Genomic DNA, 16,421 nt, shown 5'->3' with positions numbered 1-16,421 from the left:
AGTATGTGAGGTGTATGGGAGCAATGACGCACAGCTGCAGTGCTGTGCGTTACCTCAGTGAAGCTGAAGGCTTCTGCCGCCTGACGACTTCTGTATTCTGTACTTCTAACTCTGTGAGGAGAACGGCGGCGCGGCTCCGGGGGTGGACGCCCAGTAAGAACCTGCGTTCACCCCCTCTGGAGCTAATGGTGTCCAGTAGCCGAGGAAGCAGAGCCTATCTTTGACAAGAAGGTCTGCTCCTCTCTCCTCAGTCCCTCGATGCAGGGAGCCTGTTGCCAGCAGTGCTCCCTGTGAAAACGTAGTAAAAGGTAGAAAAAAAAAATAATACTTCTAGGCAGAGAACTCTGGAGAGCTCTCTGCAGTGCACCCATCTTGCTCTGGGCACAGTGTAAAACTGAGGTCTGGAGGAGGGGCATAGAGGGAGGAGTCAGTGCACACCCAGAGTCCAAAGCTTTCTTAAAGTGCCCTATCTCCTGCGGAGCCCGTCTATTCCCCATGGTCCTTACGGAATCCCAGCATCCTCAAGGACGTTAGAGAAAATGGGGACATGAAGGTATGCATCCTTTATGTCTAGTGATACCACCATAAAATCCCTCCCTTCCAGGCTGGATATCACTGCCCGGAGAGATTCCATCTTGAATTTGAACCTTTTTAGATACAGGTTTAGGGATTTTAGATTCAGAATGGGTCTGACCGAGCCATCCGGTTTCGGGACCACAAATAGGGTTGAATAGTACCCTTTCCCCTGTTGTATTAGGGGAACTTTGATTATCACCTGCTGTCGACACAGCTTTTGTATTGCAGCTAAAACTATTTCCCTCTCTGGGGGAGAAGCTGGCAAAGCCGACTTGAAAAATCGGCGAGGAGGCACTTCTTCGAATTCCAGTTTGTAGCCTTGGGATACAATTTCTATTGCGCAAGGATCCAAATCTGACAGAACCCAGACCTGGCTGAAGAGTCGAAGACGTGCCCCCACCGGCGCGAACTCCCGCAGTGGAGCCCAAGCGTCATGCGGTGGATTTTGTAGAAGCCGGGGAGGACTTCTGTTCCTGGGAACCAGCCGTAGCAGGCATTCTTTTCCCTCTACCCTTACCTCTGGCGAGGAAGGAAGAGCCCCGACCTCTTCTGGACTTATGTGACCGAAAGGACTGCATCTGATATTGAGGTGTTTTCTTTTGCTGTGGGGGAACATAAGGCAAAAAAGAAGATTTACCCGCGGTAGCTGTGGAAACCAGGTCCGCGAGGCCCTTTCCAAATAAAACCTCACCCTTGTAAGGCAAAGTTTCCATATGTCTCTTTGAATCGGCATCACCCGTCCATTGGCGGGTCCACAGGGCTCGCCTAGCAGAAATTGCCATGGCATTGGCTCTTGAACCCAACGTCTCTCATATATAACGCTGCGTCTTTAATACGACCCAAGGTCAATAAAATGCTATCCTTTTCTAGGGTGTCAATGTCAGATGACAAGTTATCTGCCCATGCAGCAATTGCGCTACATACCCATGCCGACGCTACTGCCGGTCTGAGCAAGGCACCCGTATGTGTATAAATTGATTTTAAGGTAGTCTCCTGTCTGTGATCAGCAGGATCCTTGATCCGTGTCTGGAGACGGTAGCGCCACCTTTTTGGACAAGCGCGTTAAAGCCTTGTCCACCCTGGGCGAGGATTCCCACTGTAACCTGTCCTGTGTGGGGAAAGGATACGCCATAAGAATTCTCTTGGGAATCTGCAGTTTCTTGTCCAGAGTTTCCCAAGCTTTTTCAAATAAAGCGTTCAGCTCATGAGATGGGGAAAAGGTTACCTCAGGTTACTTCTCCTTAAACATGCATACCCTCGTGTCAGGCACCGAGGGGTCCTCTGTGATATGCAAAACATCTTTTATCGCAATAATCATATAATGAATACTTTTGGCCACTCTTGGGTGTAACCTCGCATCACCGTAGTCGACACTGGAGTCAGAATCCGTGTCGGTATCAGTGTCTGCTACCTGGGACAGGGGACGTTTATGAGAGCCCGAAGGGCCTTGTGACAGTCAAAGCCATGGATTGACTCCCTGCTTTTTCTCTGGACTCTGCTTTGTCCAATCTTTTATGTAATAAAGACACATTTGCATTTAAAACATTCCACATATCCAACCAATTAGGTGTCAGCGTCGCCGGAGACACCACAATCATCTGCTCCACCTCCTCCTTAGACGAGCCTTCCGCTTCAGACATGTCGACACACACATACTGACACCCCCACACACACACTGGGATATACAATTATGGGGACAGGCCCCCAATAAGGCCCTTTGGAGAGACAGAGAGAGAGTATGCCAGCACACACCCAGCGCCACTGGGCACTGGAATAAAATCCCAGACTGTACAGCGCTCTTATATAGAATAAGTAATACATTCACTGCGCCAATTACATTTGCCCCCCCCTTCTTTTTTGCCCTCTGTACTTGCTCAGCAGGGGAGAGTCCGAGGAGCTGCTTCTCTGCAGCTTGCTGTGGAGAAAAATGGCGCTGGTTAGTGCTGGAGGATCAAGCTCCGTCCCTCATCGGCGGGCTTCAGTCCCGCTCAAATTCTTTATACTGGCGGGGGTTTTTCAATATACTGCCTCCGCAGTATCTAATATATTAGCCAGTGTCCCTTGAGGTTAATATTGCTGCCCAGGACGCCCCCCCTGCGCCCTGCACCCGTACAGTGCCTTCTGAGTGTGTATGTGTGGGAGCAATGGCGCGCAGTGTTACCGCTGCGCGGTACCTCAGTGAAGATCTGAAGTCTTCTGCCGCCTGTGAAGTCTCCTTTCTTCTTATACTCACCCGGCTTCTATCTTCCGGCTCTGTGAGGAGGACGGCGGCGCGGCTCCGGGACGAACAGCGAGGACGACACCTGGATTCCGACCCTCTGGAGCTAATGGTGTCCAGTAGCCTAAGAAGCAGAGCCTATCAGTTAAGTAGGTCTGCTTCTCTCCCCTCAGTCCCACGATGCAGGGAGCCTGTTGCCAGCAGTGCTCCCCGAAAATAAAAAACCTAACAAAAAGTATTTTCAGAGAAACTCAGTAGAGCTCCCCTCCAGTGCATCCAGTCTCCTCTGGGCACAGGATCTAACTGAGGTCTGGAGGAGGGGCATAGAGGGAGGAGCCAGTGCACACCCATCTAAAGTCTTTAGAGTGCCCATGTCTCCTGCGGAGCCCGTCTATACCCCATGGTCCTTACGGAGTCCCCAGCATCCTCTAGGACGCAAGAGAAATAAAAATATTATTATAATAGGTTTAATGTTATCCTGGTCGTCAGGATGCCAGCGGTCACATGACTGACACTGGAATCCAGACAATGACGATCCCGACGGCAGAGGAGATAAGTATTTTTTTTACCACATCCCCTCACCACACTACCCTACCTTAACCCTGCGGGGGTGGCACCTAGAGCTATATTTAGTCTAAAAATACAATGTTCATACTGTATCGATGAGTGCACATTCTCTCAATTAACAAGATTTCCCCATGCAGTCTGCGTAAAACTAAAATAACCCTGTATAGGGCACAATTGCATGAACAGCCAGCGACATTACTGCTAAATTTATCACAGTGGGAGTTTTCTTCTTCTTTGCAGTAAAAATCCTTAAGTCAAGGTTGAAAGCGCTAGGGCTAAATAGAGCTGGGGTCCGTCAGTCATGTAACATTAGACTCAGTCTGCGCTACAACAACAAACCACCCTGTAAGCTTTGATGCAAAAGTGCCTGCTCGGCAGATTGTGCATTTAGCCACTGGGCCATGTCTGATTTCTCCAACACACAAGCTTGTAACAAAGGACACAATCCAAAGCAAATTGTTGGGCTATTACTGGAAATCTCTCATTGTTCTTACAAGAGTCTTTCGAAAAGGAAAACATTCGGTGCGTACCCAAGAGACTAATTGTGGACATCTACAAAACGACAGTGCAAGTCGCAGTTTTAATTTACTCTTATTTCATTAAGTGGTACAAATACTATGGCTAAATTAGATCCGCGTATTTCTAGGAATTGTCGACTTAAGCCCACACCATTATACAAATGCAACCTTCAGAATCTTGCTTACTTACTTGCTATCTAAAATGCAACAAACACTAATGTGCAATGAGAATTTGTGACTGCAGCTCCTACACCTCTAGCATGCAACATAGAATAATAATAATAATAATATAGGATAAGAGTGATGTTACTGTCAGACGTGGCCCCTGTACATTTCTCTAAGTGCATCAGATCATTTCAGATTAACAAAAACAGCTTGGCGTTTAGTCACAAGCCTACAAGTATACTCACTGTTCACAGCAATCCATTCATTGAGGTCTTCTCCCTCCGGCAACATCACAGCCTGCCTGAGGTTCCCACTGCCAAGAGTGGCCTCTGCATGTTTCAAGAGCTCATACTGATGAGACCCCTCTGGGATGTTCTTCTTGGGTTTGAAAGTTTTTGACGATCGACTACTGCTGGGTAAAATTATAACAAGAATAAGCATTATTCCAAAGTGTTGTGTACGGACCAAGACAGCCAAGATGGTTCCCACTGTAAATCAGATGTTCTCAAACGCAGCCCTCAAGGCACCCCAACAGACCAGGCTTTAAGTATATCCATGCTTGGCCACAGGTGACTTAATCACTGCCTCAGTCAATTTGATTTAACCATCTGTGCTGAGCCATGGATATACTTAAAACCTGGAGAGTTGGGGTGCCTTGAGGACCACGTTTGATAAACTGGACACCATATCTTCCCGCAGTATTTCAGAAACTACATTTTCTACAACAACTCCGCACACATATTTGAAAATCTCAGTTTACACCCAACTACCTCCACAGACCAGTGTTTAATCCTCACCATAACAGAACTCTTTCCCATGTACCAAGTATCTCTGAAACCCACTAACCAGACCACTATTTGTAATCACCTATTAACTAGAGCATATTTATGCACTCTCAATATGGATGTGTACTACAGCGCAGCCATGCTAACAACCCAACCCCCACTCTCCCTGCATTGCCGTATTATTACCCTGACACCACCCTCACTACAATGTCAGCACCCCCTACCACTATAACATCCTAGCTACACCCCAACCCCCACTCTCCCTATTTATACACCATCATATCATCAAGCTCTTGATACCACTCTGCCTACTTCACCACCATAACATCAAATCCTTGATCCTCACTTTCCCAACTACTGCACTACTCAATCCCAGCTAGGGAGGCCAATCCCGGGGGAATTTTTTCAATCCTGGGATTCGGGATTGAAAAATGCTCAATCCCGGGATTGCAGTAGGGATCAGTGTAGGGAGCAGAGAGAGTGTATGTGGAGGGCAGCGAGGGGTGGAAGGCAGCGAGGGAGGAAGGGTGGATGTAGGGAGCAAGGCAGGGTGGATGTAGGGAGAATGTAAGGAGCAGGAAGGGAGGGTGGGTGTAGGGAGCAGCGGGACAGTGGGTGTGTAGGGAGCATGTGAGGAGCAGGAAGGGAAGGTGGGTGTAGCGAGCAGGGAGGATGTCAGGAGTAGAGAGAGAGAGGGAGGATGTCTGGAGCAGTTAGGGAGTGTGGCTGTAGGTAGCGATAGTACTTACTAATTGGGCGGGCCGTGGGCAGCAGCCATGGACACACACACTGACCGCGCCGCTGCCGCGTCCCTGATTGGCTGCCGGTCTGCCAGCTCTGATTGGCTGGCAGCCGGCGCTACATTTGAAATGCAGCTAGCTCGGTCAGTGTGTGTGTGTGTGTGTGGAACTACCTCGCTGACAGCCGGGCAGCGCTGAGCTATAATGCTCAGCGCTGTCCGGTAAAAACTGCGCATGCGCACTATAATCCCGTGAATCGCGGGATTGAAAGCTCCAATCCCGGGATTCAAATCCTGGCATTTTTGGGCCCAAATCCCAGGATCCCGGGATTGGCCTCCCTAATCCCAGCAACCACTCTACTTCCATCCCATGCCAACAATCCCCACTCTTCCTACTTCTGCACCACAATATCCTACTTCTAATCCACTGTACCCCAGAAACCGCCACCCTCCCAACTACTGCCTTATTCTATATCCCAACAACTCCCAGGCCCCACTCCTGCACCAGCCTGTCAGCAAGCCTTGCTCCACTACACGCACCCCCCCAATATCACTACGTCTGCACCATGTCAGTAACTCCCCCCATCTCACCACAACTGCACCAATAGGTCACCTGCCACCCCCTCCCTACACCTGCTGCTGCCACCTACACTGCCTCCTCCTGCACACCAATATCATGCCTCCCTCCTGCACCCTGCCCCACATCAGCCTGCACCCTCATACCCTGCCTCACATCAGCCTGCACCCTCATACCCTGCCTCACATCAGCCTGCACCCCCATACCCTGCCTCCTCCTGCACCCCGATACCCTGCCTCCCTCCTACACCCTACCCCACAAGAAACCCCCATACCCTGCCCCACATCAGCCTGCACCCCCATACCCTGCCCCACACCCATACTAGCAGCACCCGGAGCTAAGCACCCCGCTAACCGAACAGCCCAACTGCGTGCACAGCGCGATACCGAGAGCTGCCCCGGCTGCAGGAGAGGTGTGGGGCACAGCACGCAGGCCTGACAGCCGGGGCCTCCCCTCACTTCCTCACTCTGTAAACTTCTGCTTCCCCTCCCCCTCCCCGCTGCCTCTGCGGCCCGGCACTCACAAGAGGAAGCTCATGATGCCGGAGAGGGAGGCTGGGATCCCCGACCTGTCCCGCTGCGGCGGCTGCTGCGTCTCTCACTGTCCGACCGGAGGACGCCGCGATCACCAAAACCGACAGGAGACACTTCCGGCCGAGCCCGCCCAGGACAGGAGGAGCCAAATCTCGCGGGAGCTGAGTGATAGACCCGGGAGAAACCACGCCTACTCCCACACTGGACACCTCCTCTCTGCACAGCAGCGTACAGGGATTGGTTCATAGACACGCCTCTTTCCTAGGTGGGCGTGGCTGTCACAGGTATTTACATACACTTCTATTAGTAGTAGTATCTTAGAATGGGGTCTGTGTGCCTGCTGTGTGATAACGTTATTCTGAGCTGTCAACATGGGAACATTACTAGCTCGTTGTGCAATTATTGGCCCTTCCTGAAATATTTTTCACATTATTATTATTATTATTATTATTGTTTGTTTAAATTCAGAACATGCAATCCCCTGTATTAGCATAACTACACTGCTTCAGAACTTCATCATCAGGCTACTGTTCCCATTAGATGTCCATGTGGATATTGAAACTAATAGCCCAGGGGTCCCATTTTCTGATGATGATGATGATGATGATGATGATGATGATAATTATTAATAATAAAGTTATCGTCAATATGATTATTATTAGAAGTGTTTCAGTTATTTCAGAGCCGGCCCTAACCAATTTGATGCCCTAGGCAAGATTTTGGCTGGTGCCCCCTAGCACCACCGCTGGTTCCGCCTCTGACCTTGCACCTCTTTCCCAGGTGTTTGTACGCCCTATATTTTAAATAGGAACAGTTTGCACATTTGGCGCACAGCCCAAAAAGGGGTGTGTTTTTGCTGGCAAGGGGCATGGCCACACAATAGTAACCCCAATTCCAATTACGCCACACAGTACTGCAACTTTATTCACATTTGATCATGCGATAGTGTCCATAATTCATATTACATCCCACAGTAGTATCACTTTACGTTACTCCTCACAGTAGAGCCCCTTATTCACATTACATCACACTGAATTGCTCCTTATTCACATTACACCACACCCTATTGCTCTTTATTCACACTAGATGACACAGTAGTGCCCTTTCCATAAACAATGCCACATAGTAGAGCACCTTAAACACATAATGCCACACAGTAATGCCCCTTACACATATGAGACACATTATTAATGTCCTTATAAACATAATGCGCCTTACACATTATGACAACCTTTATTAATGCCCTTTTACACATAATGTCCCTTACACATATGCTGCACATTTTTTTTTTTTATTTAAACTGTTTTTATTAAGGCATGCTGCACATTATTAATGCCCTTATACACATAATGACACACATAGTGCCCCCTACACATATGCTGCACATTATTAATGCCCTTATACACATAATGACACACATAGTGCCCCTTACACATATGTTGCACATTATTAATGCATTTTTACATGACAAACATAATGCTCCTTACACATATTCTGAACACTACTGCACAACCAACCCACTCACATGCACACAGCACTCACACTGCCACTAACACTGTGACCTCTGCCTCTGCTTGGATACAGATGTGTCCTCATAAATCTTGCCTCAGTGCTAACGTCGGGCACATTATTTTAATGAAAATGCATCTTATTTGCATTGCTATGTGGCTAGGATGCACAAGCAGCTTCTGCTGATTAAAATGATATGCAGCATGCCTATATACTGTGCGACTGTGACTGTATCTGCATATGAAATACTACACACAGAATATAGGCATGCCGCATATCATTTTAATCAGAAGAAGCTGCTGATGCCCCTAGGCATATCAAATGCCCTAGGCAATTGCCTAGTTTGCCTATGCCTATGGCCGGCTCTGAGTTATTTACCCCTCTTACAGCTTTGTCTGTTTATTATTACATGGTCTCATCTTCTAAATGTTTTGTTTCCAAATTGAAAGTGTAATAGAATACGTTAGCGCTACTATGTGCATGTTAAGTCACAACGCGTACTCACGCAGCAGCGCGCAGAAGCTCAGCCTATCTGAACTCGGAGCTCCACCTCACACAGTGACCGGAGGCACAGCGCCAATCAGTGCCGTTTCTTGGGGTGGGCGAGCCGTGCAACCGCATGGGGGGCGCCGCCGCGGCACTTTTGCGGGTCCTTGCTTCCCCCACCTCCCTCTTCCCGAGTACTCCTGCTCGGGGGCGGAGTTTCGCAGAATGATGCGGTTGCAATCGCGTCATTCCACAAAACTCTGTCCCCCGAGCGGAGTACTGATTATTATTATTATTATCCTTTATTTATATGGCGCCACAAGGGCTCCGCAGCACCCAATTACAGAGTACATATGCACATAATCAAAACAGGAAAACAGTGACTTACAGTTGAAGACAATATAGGACAAGTACAGGGTAACTAAACATAACTACACCAGTAAACGACATAGAGATAAGTTCCAAGATGGCCAAAACACTGCGGGATTTGGGCAGTTGAGGATTATTAAAGTAAGAAAAGGATAAGCACATGTGGGAAGAGGGCCCTACTCGTAAGAGCTTTAATTCTAAGGGGAGGGGTAGACAGACAGAGGTGACACAGATGTGGTACATAGAGAGCATGGAACAGAGGGTTAGGATGAGATTTGGTTGGGTTTGGTAAAGAAGTGGGTCTTAAGGGCCCGTTTGAAGTTTTGTAGAGAGGTGGAGAGTCTGAGGGGGAGAGGTAAAGAATTCCAGAGAAAGGGAGCAGCACGTGAAAAATCTTGGAGATAGGAGTGGGAGGAAGTAATCAGAAGACAGGAGAGTCGGCGTGCATTATCAGAGCGAAGAGGACGGGTGGGAGAGTAAAGGGAGATAAGGTCAGAGATGTAAATGGGAGAGGAGTGGGTGAGGGCTTTGTAAGTGAGTGTGAGAAGTTTGAATTGGATTCTGAAAGGGAAGGGAAGCCAGTGAAGGGCCTGTAGGAGAGGGGAGGTAGACGTACTGCTTTTGGTGAGGAAGATGAGCCGGGCAGCAGCATTGAGGATAGATTGGAGTGGAGCAAGGTAATTGTCAGGGAGGCCAGTTAGGAGGAGATTACAGTAGTCCAGTCTGGAAATAATCAGTGAGTGAATAATGATCTTAGTGGCATCCTGGGTGAGAAAAGGTCTGATTCTGGAAATGTTTTTGAGATGAAAATGACAGGTTTGTGAGAGGTGCTGAATGTGTGGTTTGAAGGAGAGGGAGGAGTCAAGGATTACTCCAAGACAGCGTACCTGGGGGCTAGAGGAGATAGTCGTGCCATCAATGGATAATGAGATTGTGGGAGGTGAGGTTGTGCGGGAGGGTGGGAAGATGATCAGCTCAGTCTTAGACATGTTGAGTTTAAGAAAGCGCTGGGACATCCAGGAAGAGATAGCAGAAAGACAGTTGGAGGTACGAGTGAGGAGAGCCGGGGAGAGGTCAGGGGAGGAGAGGTAGATTTGAGTGTCATCAGCATAGAGGTGGTATTGGCGGTTAAAAGAACTAATGAGTTCACCTAAAGAGGACGTATAGAGAGAGAAAAGGAGAGGACCAAGAACAGAGCCTTGGGGGACACCAACAGTTAGTGGAAGTGGGGGGGAGGTAGCATCATGAGAGGAGACAGAGAAGAAACGATCAGAGAGGTAGGAGGACAGCCAGGAGAGGGCAGTATCACGCAGACCAAGAGAGTGAAGGATTTGCAGAAGGAGAGGGTGGTCCACAGTGTCAAAAGCAGCAGAGAGGTCAAGAAGAATAAGCCGAAAGGAGTAGCCCTTAGCTTTGGCTGCATGGAGGTCATTGCATACTTTTGTGAGGGCAGTTTCAGTGGAGTGGAGAGAACGGAAACCAGACTGGAATGGGTCAAGCAGTGAGTAAGAGGAAAGAAAGGCAGTGAGGCGATTATAGACAATACGCTCAATAAGTTTGGAGGCAAAAGGGAGGAGAGAGATGGGTCGATAGTTGGAGAGAGTGTTTGGATCAAGGGTAGGTTTTTTAACAATAGGGGAGACAAGAGCATGCTTAAAAGCAGAGGGCATAGTGCCTGATGAGAGGGAGAGATTGAGAAGGTGGGCAAGATTGGAACAGGCAGAAGGAGAGAGGTAGCGGAGAAGGTGGGAGGTTGTGTGTGTTGGGGGGAGGGATGGATGAGGGCCATGACTTCCTCAACAGATACATGGGAGAAAGATGTCAGAGTTGGTAAGAGGGAAGGGGAGGAGTGGCAAGGGAAAGGTGGTTGCTGGTCTGGTGGGATGTGATGTCCTGACGTATGTGTCACGATCCGGGTATCTGGACGCCATTTCTTACCCATCAGATGCCTCCTAAGGCTGGCTCAGCGCTCCAGGACCGGATCCCATCTGTTATCCTGATGTGTACATTCCTGTATCCTCTCCTGTCTCACTGAGACGCTGTCACAGTAACGCCATATTACATCTGGCATGGCGTCTCCCGCGGCCTCCGCCGCCGTCCCTGAGCTTCTGCATGCAGAGTGTCAGAGTGGCGATTACATCAGCCGCGGCCTCCGCTGTGTCCGCGTGGTTGGATGTGCACTTGTCAGCCTGGCGTCTCCTGTCTCCAGTGGCCGGCGCCGCCATTACTGTTTTCATTACCACATGGATTACAAACCAAACTTCCCTCCAAGTGTCTGCATGGGCGCAGCCATCTTGGATTCTGTCAGCTGATCATTTCCTCCAATCTGTTGTCAGTATTGTTAATCTGCATAATTGCCTAGCCAATCCCTTCCTTGCTGCAGGTATAAATACACTGTGCCTGAGCAAGGAAGGCGTCAGTGCTTTGGTTGTCAAACCTAGTTCCTGTTTGTCTCTCTCCTGTGATTGTCTTCCAGGTTCCAGCTCCTGTCTCAAGACTTCCACCATAGAGACCCGCACCAGCATTCCACCTGCGGTGTAGCCTGACTCTCCAATCCATTGTGGATTCATCTGTTTCCAGCTACAACATTACCTGCTTCCAGCTCAGCTTTCAGCAGAGTACAGCTTCCCTTAAAGGGCCGGTGTCCTTTCTACACTTTACCACTCTCCACCGGTATTATTATTTCTCCGCTCTCAAGTTCTACATTTCAGTTCATATTTCATCGCTCCCAAGTTCATTTATTATTTAACTGGTTCCAGCCAGTATCCACTCCGTGCTAACAACAGTCTGGTTCCAGCCAGTATCCACAGCAGCTGTTTTACCTTCAGCAACCCAGCTTTTCCTGGAACACCAGCTGGCACAATCCTGGGTTATCTCCATTGCTACAGTCGGGCCTGGTAAGGACTTTCCATCTAGAAGATCATAAGAACTATCTCACACTACCAGTGCCCTGTGGCTCCTGCCATCCTGTAGTACCCAGGAACTGTATTTATTATTTGCTGACTTTTACGTTTTCTTTTACTGCTGCTGTGTTGCGGAGTTGTCATAATAAACATCATTGACTTTTATCCAAGTTGTCGTGGTCACGCCTTCGGGCAGTTATTATTCATGTTACTTACATGTCCAGGGGTCTGATACAACCTCCCAGGTTCCGGTACATCTCAGCCCCTACAACTGAGGCTGCCTCCCGTCAGCTCAGGCCCTCAGTTGTGACAGTATGGAGTCAATCTTGGATGTGAAATAAGTGGCAAAGTCAAGCGCAGACAATAAGGAAGGGAGTTGGAGGTGGTGGTGGGCAGAGGAGGGAGTTAACAGTGGCAAAGAGGCGCCGGGGGTTGGAAGACTGAGTAGAGATGAGGATTTTGAAGTATGATTGTTTAGCGAGGGAAAGGGCAGTACTGAAGGACGAGAGCATAAATTTGAAATGGAGGAAGTCTGCTTTAGAGCGTGATTTTCTTCACTGTCGCTCGGCAGTACGTGAGCATTTTTGAAGATATCTGGTGCATTTGGTGTGCCAGGGTTGAGGTGTTGATCTGCGAGGGTGAATAGTGGTTGGCGGAGCTACAGAGTCAAGGGCAGAAGTAAGAGATGCATTGTATAGGGTTGTGGCTTGTTCAGGGCATGTGAGAGAGAGAGAAGAGGAGAGAGAAGTGAGTCAAACAGGGAGGATAGGGATGAGGCGTCAATAGCCTCAATGTTACAATTAGTGATGGTAGCCTTAGGAGGGAGAGATGGGGAAGCAGCGATAGATAAGTTGAAAGAGAGCAGGTGGTGGTCAGAGAGGGGAAAAGGGGAATTGGAGAAATCAGAAATATCACAGCGGTGAGTGAAAACCAGATACAGTGAGCTCTCGTTCACATGGGAGAGTGAGGTGGTCCACTGGGAGAGACCAAGTGAAGAGGTGAGGTTAAGGAGTTTAGAGGCAGGTGATTTTGTGGGGTTATTGATAGGGTTGTTGAAATCACCTAGCATAATGGAGGGAATGTCAGGAGAGAGGAAGTGAGGTAGCCAGGAAGCAAAGTTGTTGAGGAATTTGGAGGAAATGCCAGGTGGACGGTAAATGACAGCAACTCGAAGATTAGTAGGTTGGTAGAGGCGTATTGCATGGACCTCAAATGTAGAGAATGTAAGGGATAGTTCTGGAGCTATAAATTAGTATGTGTAGCTTGAGGGTAAAAGGATCCCAACACCACCCCCATGGCCGGGTCGGGGTGTGTGTGAGAATGTGAGGCCCCCAGCAGAGAGGGCAGCAGGAGAAGTGGGAGTAATCCAGATTTCTGTAATGGCCAGGAGGTGCAGGGAGTGAAGGGACTGATGACAAGAGGAGGGGGAGCCAAGTTACAAGAAGGAGGAGGCGGCTGGCGCGAGGAGGGAGAGGCGGGCAGAAGTGCGGGAAGAACCTCTGCAAATGTAAGTCTCTCTCTCTCCCCCCCCCTCCCTTTCCCTTCCTTCCCCCCCACTTGACACTTGCCTGCCTAATGTGTAAATTGGGGACTCTTGCCTGTCTAATGTATAAAATGTAGACACGTGCCTGCTGTAATGTGTAAAATTGGGACACGTACCTGCCGTACTGTGTAAAATGGGGACTCTTGCCTGCCATAATGTGTAAAATGGGGACTCTTGCCTGCCATAATGTGTAAAATGGGGAATCTTGCCTGCCGTAATGTGTAAAATGGGGACACTTGCCTGCATAATGTGTAAAATGGGGACTCTTGCCTGCCGTACTGTGTAAAATGGGGACTCTTGCCTGCCGTAATGGGTAAAATGGGTACTCTTGCTTGGCGTAATGTGTAAAATGGGGACACTTGCCTGTTGTAATGTGTAAAATGGGGACACTTGCCTGCGTAATGTGTAAAATGGGGATTTAATGTATCAAGGGCATTGCGGTGTATGGCATTTTATATATATATATATATATATATGTGTATATATATATATATATATATATATTTATTCCTGTGGTGGCCGTGATCTGTTGGTGCACGGTCAAAAACTTGGGTGTAAGGTAGTCTTTCAGACGAGACCACGGCCATTTTAATGAGACCATGCCCATTTTAATTTAATTTATATCTATGGGGAGGCGCATTTTTTTTTATGTTAATGGGGGGGGGGGGGGGGAGAGCGCATTTTCAAATCTCGCACTGGGAGCCAAATTGGCTAGAAACAGCCCTGGCGCCAGTACAATTACACATCTGAACTCTGCAGACCTAATAAAGGGCAAACTGTGTCGATACAAGACGTAACATTATAGTTTGAAATCTATAAAAATCCTTTCTTATAGCGGAGGGGTGGCAATCCTAAATTTAATGCTGCATACACACACCAACCTTTTTAATCAGGACGGAGGTGCTAATGGCCAGGACAGACCCCTGCAATTAGGACTGGCCAATCAATACCTTTGTCCTGATGGGATTCGTTTAGCATCTCGGCAGTCAGGCTGTTGGCGGACATGTGACTGACGCCGGAATCCCGATACCACACAGGACACTGGTGCCGGAACACAGACAGCCAACATCCCGAATGTGAGTGTCAAGGTAAAGGTTAGGGTTAGGGCCGGGGAGGGGGTTAGGATTAGCCATAGCTGCCACCCTCTGAGAGTTAGCCATAGCCGCCACCCCTGGAGGGTTAGGGTAGGGGACGAGTAGAATACTTACCGCGTCTGGCAGTGTCGGACTGGGGCATGAAGGGCCCACCGGGGGATGCAGTGGAAGGGGCCCATGTTTAGGGGTGTGGCCAGTCTCCAGAGTGGGTGTGGCCAGCCCCTACATAGGTTTGCCTAACAATGAGAGAGTGCATGGGCTGGGCCCCTTGATAAATATATAACTACTGCTAGTGCATGCATGACAATGTACCAGATAAATATTGGCAATGCACTGTAGAGAATACACCATAGTTCATTATAAGATAACATATGAATAATGTATAATTCAAGTGCACAGTCTGAAACCTGATCCCTGGGGGGTGGGGGGGGGGGCAGGCAGTGGGGCCCACCGGTGCTTTCCCCTGTACCCCTGTGAGCCAGTCCAACCCTGCCGTCTGGTGTCGGGATCAGCAGTGTCGGGATGCCGCTGTCGGTCATGTAGCTGCTGACATCCCGACCGCCGGGAAGATATACCCAACCCGTCCTGATGGCCCTTGTTAAGTGCAAACCCCCCTCCCCCCAAAAAAGGTTAGAAACACTTGAGCTAGAGCTACATCTGCAGCAAGTGAGTAACAGCCATTGGTGTATCTATAATGGGTGCAGTGTGTGAGTCCAGGGGGGCCCACACTGCACACAGTGCACCCATGTTTAATAACTTACCTTTCCGGAGTCCCGCATCAGCACTGCAACTGCTAAAAAAAAATCACCAGGAAAATGGTCGCCGTGCATTCACAGTAGTGTTTAGTCACTCTGATATGGCGGACGCCATCTTTCCGGAGACTTGCTCATGCACAGTAGACTCTGGCACAATGTCAAAGTCTACTACGCCATAGAGAGGAGGGTACCTGTACCGAGTCTGCACGTGGGCCCCCTTCTCTGATAAAAAAAAAAACCTGCTAGCAGCATAGGTTGCTCCTCGTAAAATGTTCTGTCTAATAGCATACTACTTAGGACACCCATATTTTCCCCTATTTATTAATATGTTATGCTGATTTCAGGAGCCAGCTCTAACCAGTTTGATGCCCTCGTCAAGATTTCGGCTGGTACCCCCCAGCACCGGTGGTAGTTCCGCCTCAGATCCAGTACCCTTCTCCCAGCACAGCATGCATCACCCAGCAGCACCATCATCCCTTACCCAGAGCAATCCTCATCCACAGAACCGTAACTAGACATTTTGGTGTCCTGTGCCAGCAAGAGCATTGACACCCCCACCCCCCACATTTAAAAAAATGGATGTGGTCTTGCTCTGAAGGAGCGTGGCCACACAATAGTACCCACAACTCAAATTACGCAACACAGTGGTGCAACCGTATTCACATTACATCACACGATAGTGTCCCTTATTCACATTACATCACACAGTAGTGATCATTATTGACATTAGACCACAACGTATTGCTCCTTATTGACATAACACCACACCGTAGTGCCCTTTGTACATGTAACACAAAACAGTAGTGCATCTTATACACATAATGCCCCATAGTAGTAGCGTCCCTTATACACATAATGCCACATAGTAATGTCCCTTACACATTATGCCATACATTAGTAATGCCCTCATACATATAATGCCACACAGTAATGCCCCTTATACACTATGCCACACTTTAGTAATGCACTCATACACATAAAGCCACACAGTAACGCCTCTTACACCTTATGCCACACATTACTATAGCTTGCTGAATCCTGACTAATGATTGGGGGGTGGCTAGCAGGCTGCATGGAATCAGTG

At 48.7% G+C, this 16,421-nt stretch overlaps 1 protein-coding gene across 6 annotated transcripts in view; it reads right to left on the bottom strand.

Moving 5' to 3' along the window:
- Nucleotides 1-6,842, bottom strand: part of MOB1A (MOB kinase activator 1A) — a 340,751-nt gene extending 333,909 nt beyond the window's left edge. The window contains exons 1-2 of one of the 6 annotated variants that reach the window (XM_063932120.1): nt 6,669-6,842; nt 4,290-4,456 (exon numbers count right to left, since the gene is read on the bottom strand). In XM_063932120.1, coding sequence (XP_063788190.1) covers nt 4,290-4,456; nt 6,669-6,682 — 181 coding nt within the window. In that variant the 5' untranslated portion in view covers nt 6,683-6,842. The remainder of the gene's footprint in view (nt 1-4,289; nt 4,457-6,668) is intronic. The other 5 variants (XM_063932121.1, XM_063932122.1, XM_063932123.1 and 2 more) reach the window with 5 other exon arrangements.
- Nucleotides 6,843-16,421: the final 9,579 nt, after the last annotated feature.

This window comes from Pseudophryne corroboree, chromosome 6 (assembly GCF_028390025.1).
Source record: "Pseudophryne corroboree isolate aPseCor3 chromosome 6, aPseCor3.hap2, whole genome shotgun sequence".
Taxonomy (NCBI): Eukaryota; Metazoa; Chordata; class Amphibia; order Anura; family Myobatrachidae; genus Pseudophryne; species Pseudophryne corroboree.
The sequence above is the reverse complement of the archived record's forward strand: the minus strand, read 5'-3'. Positions and strand labels throughout refer to the sequence as shown.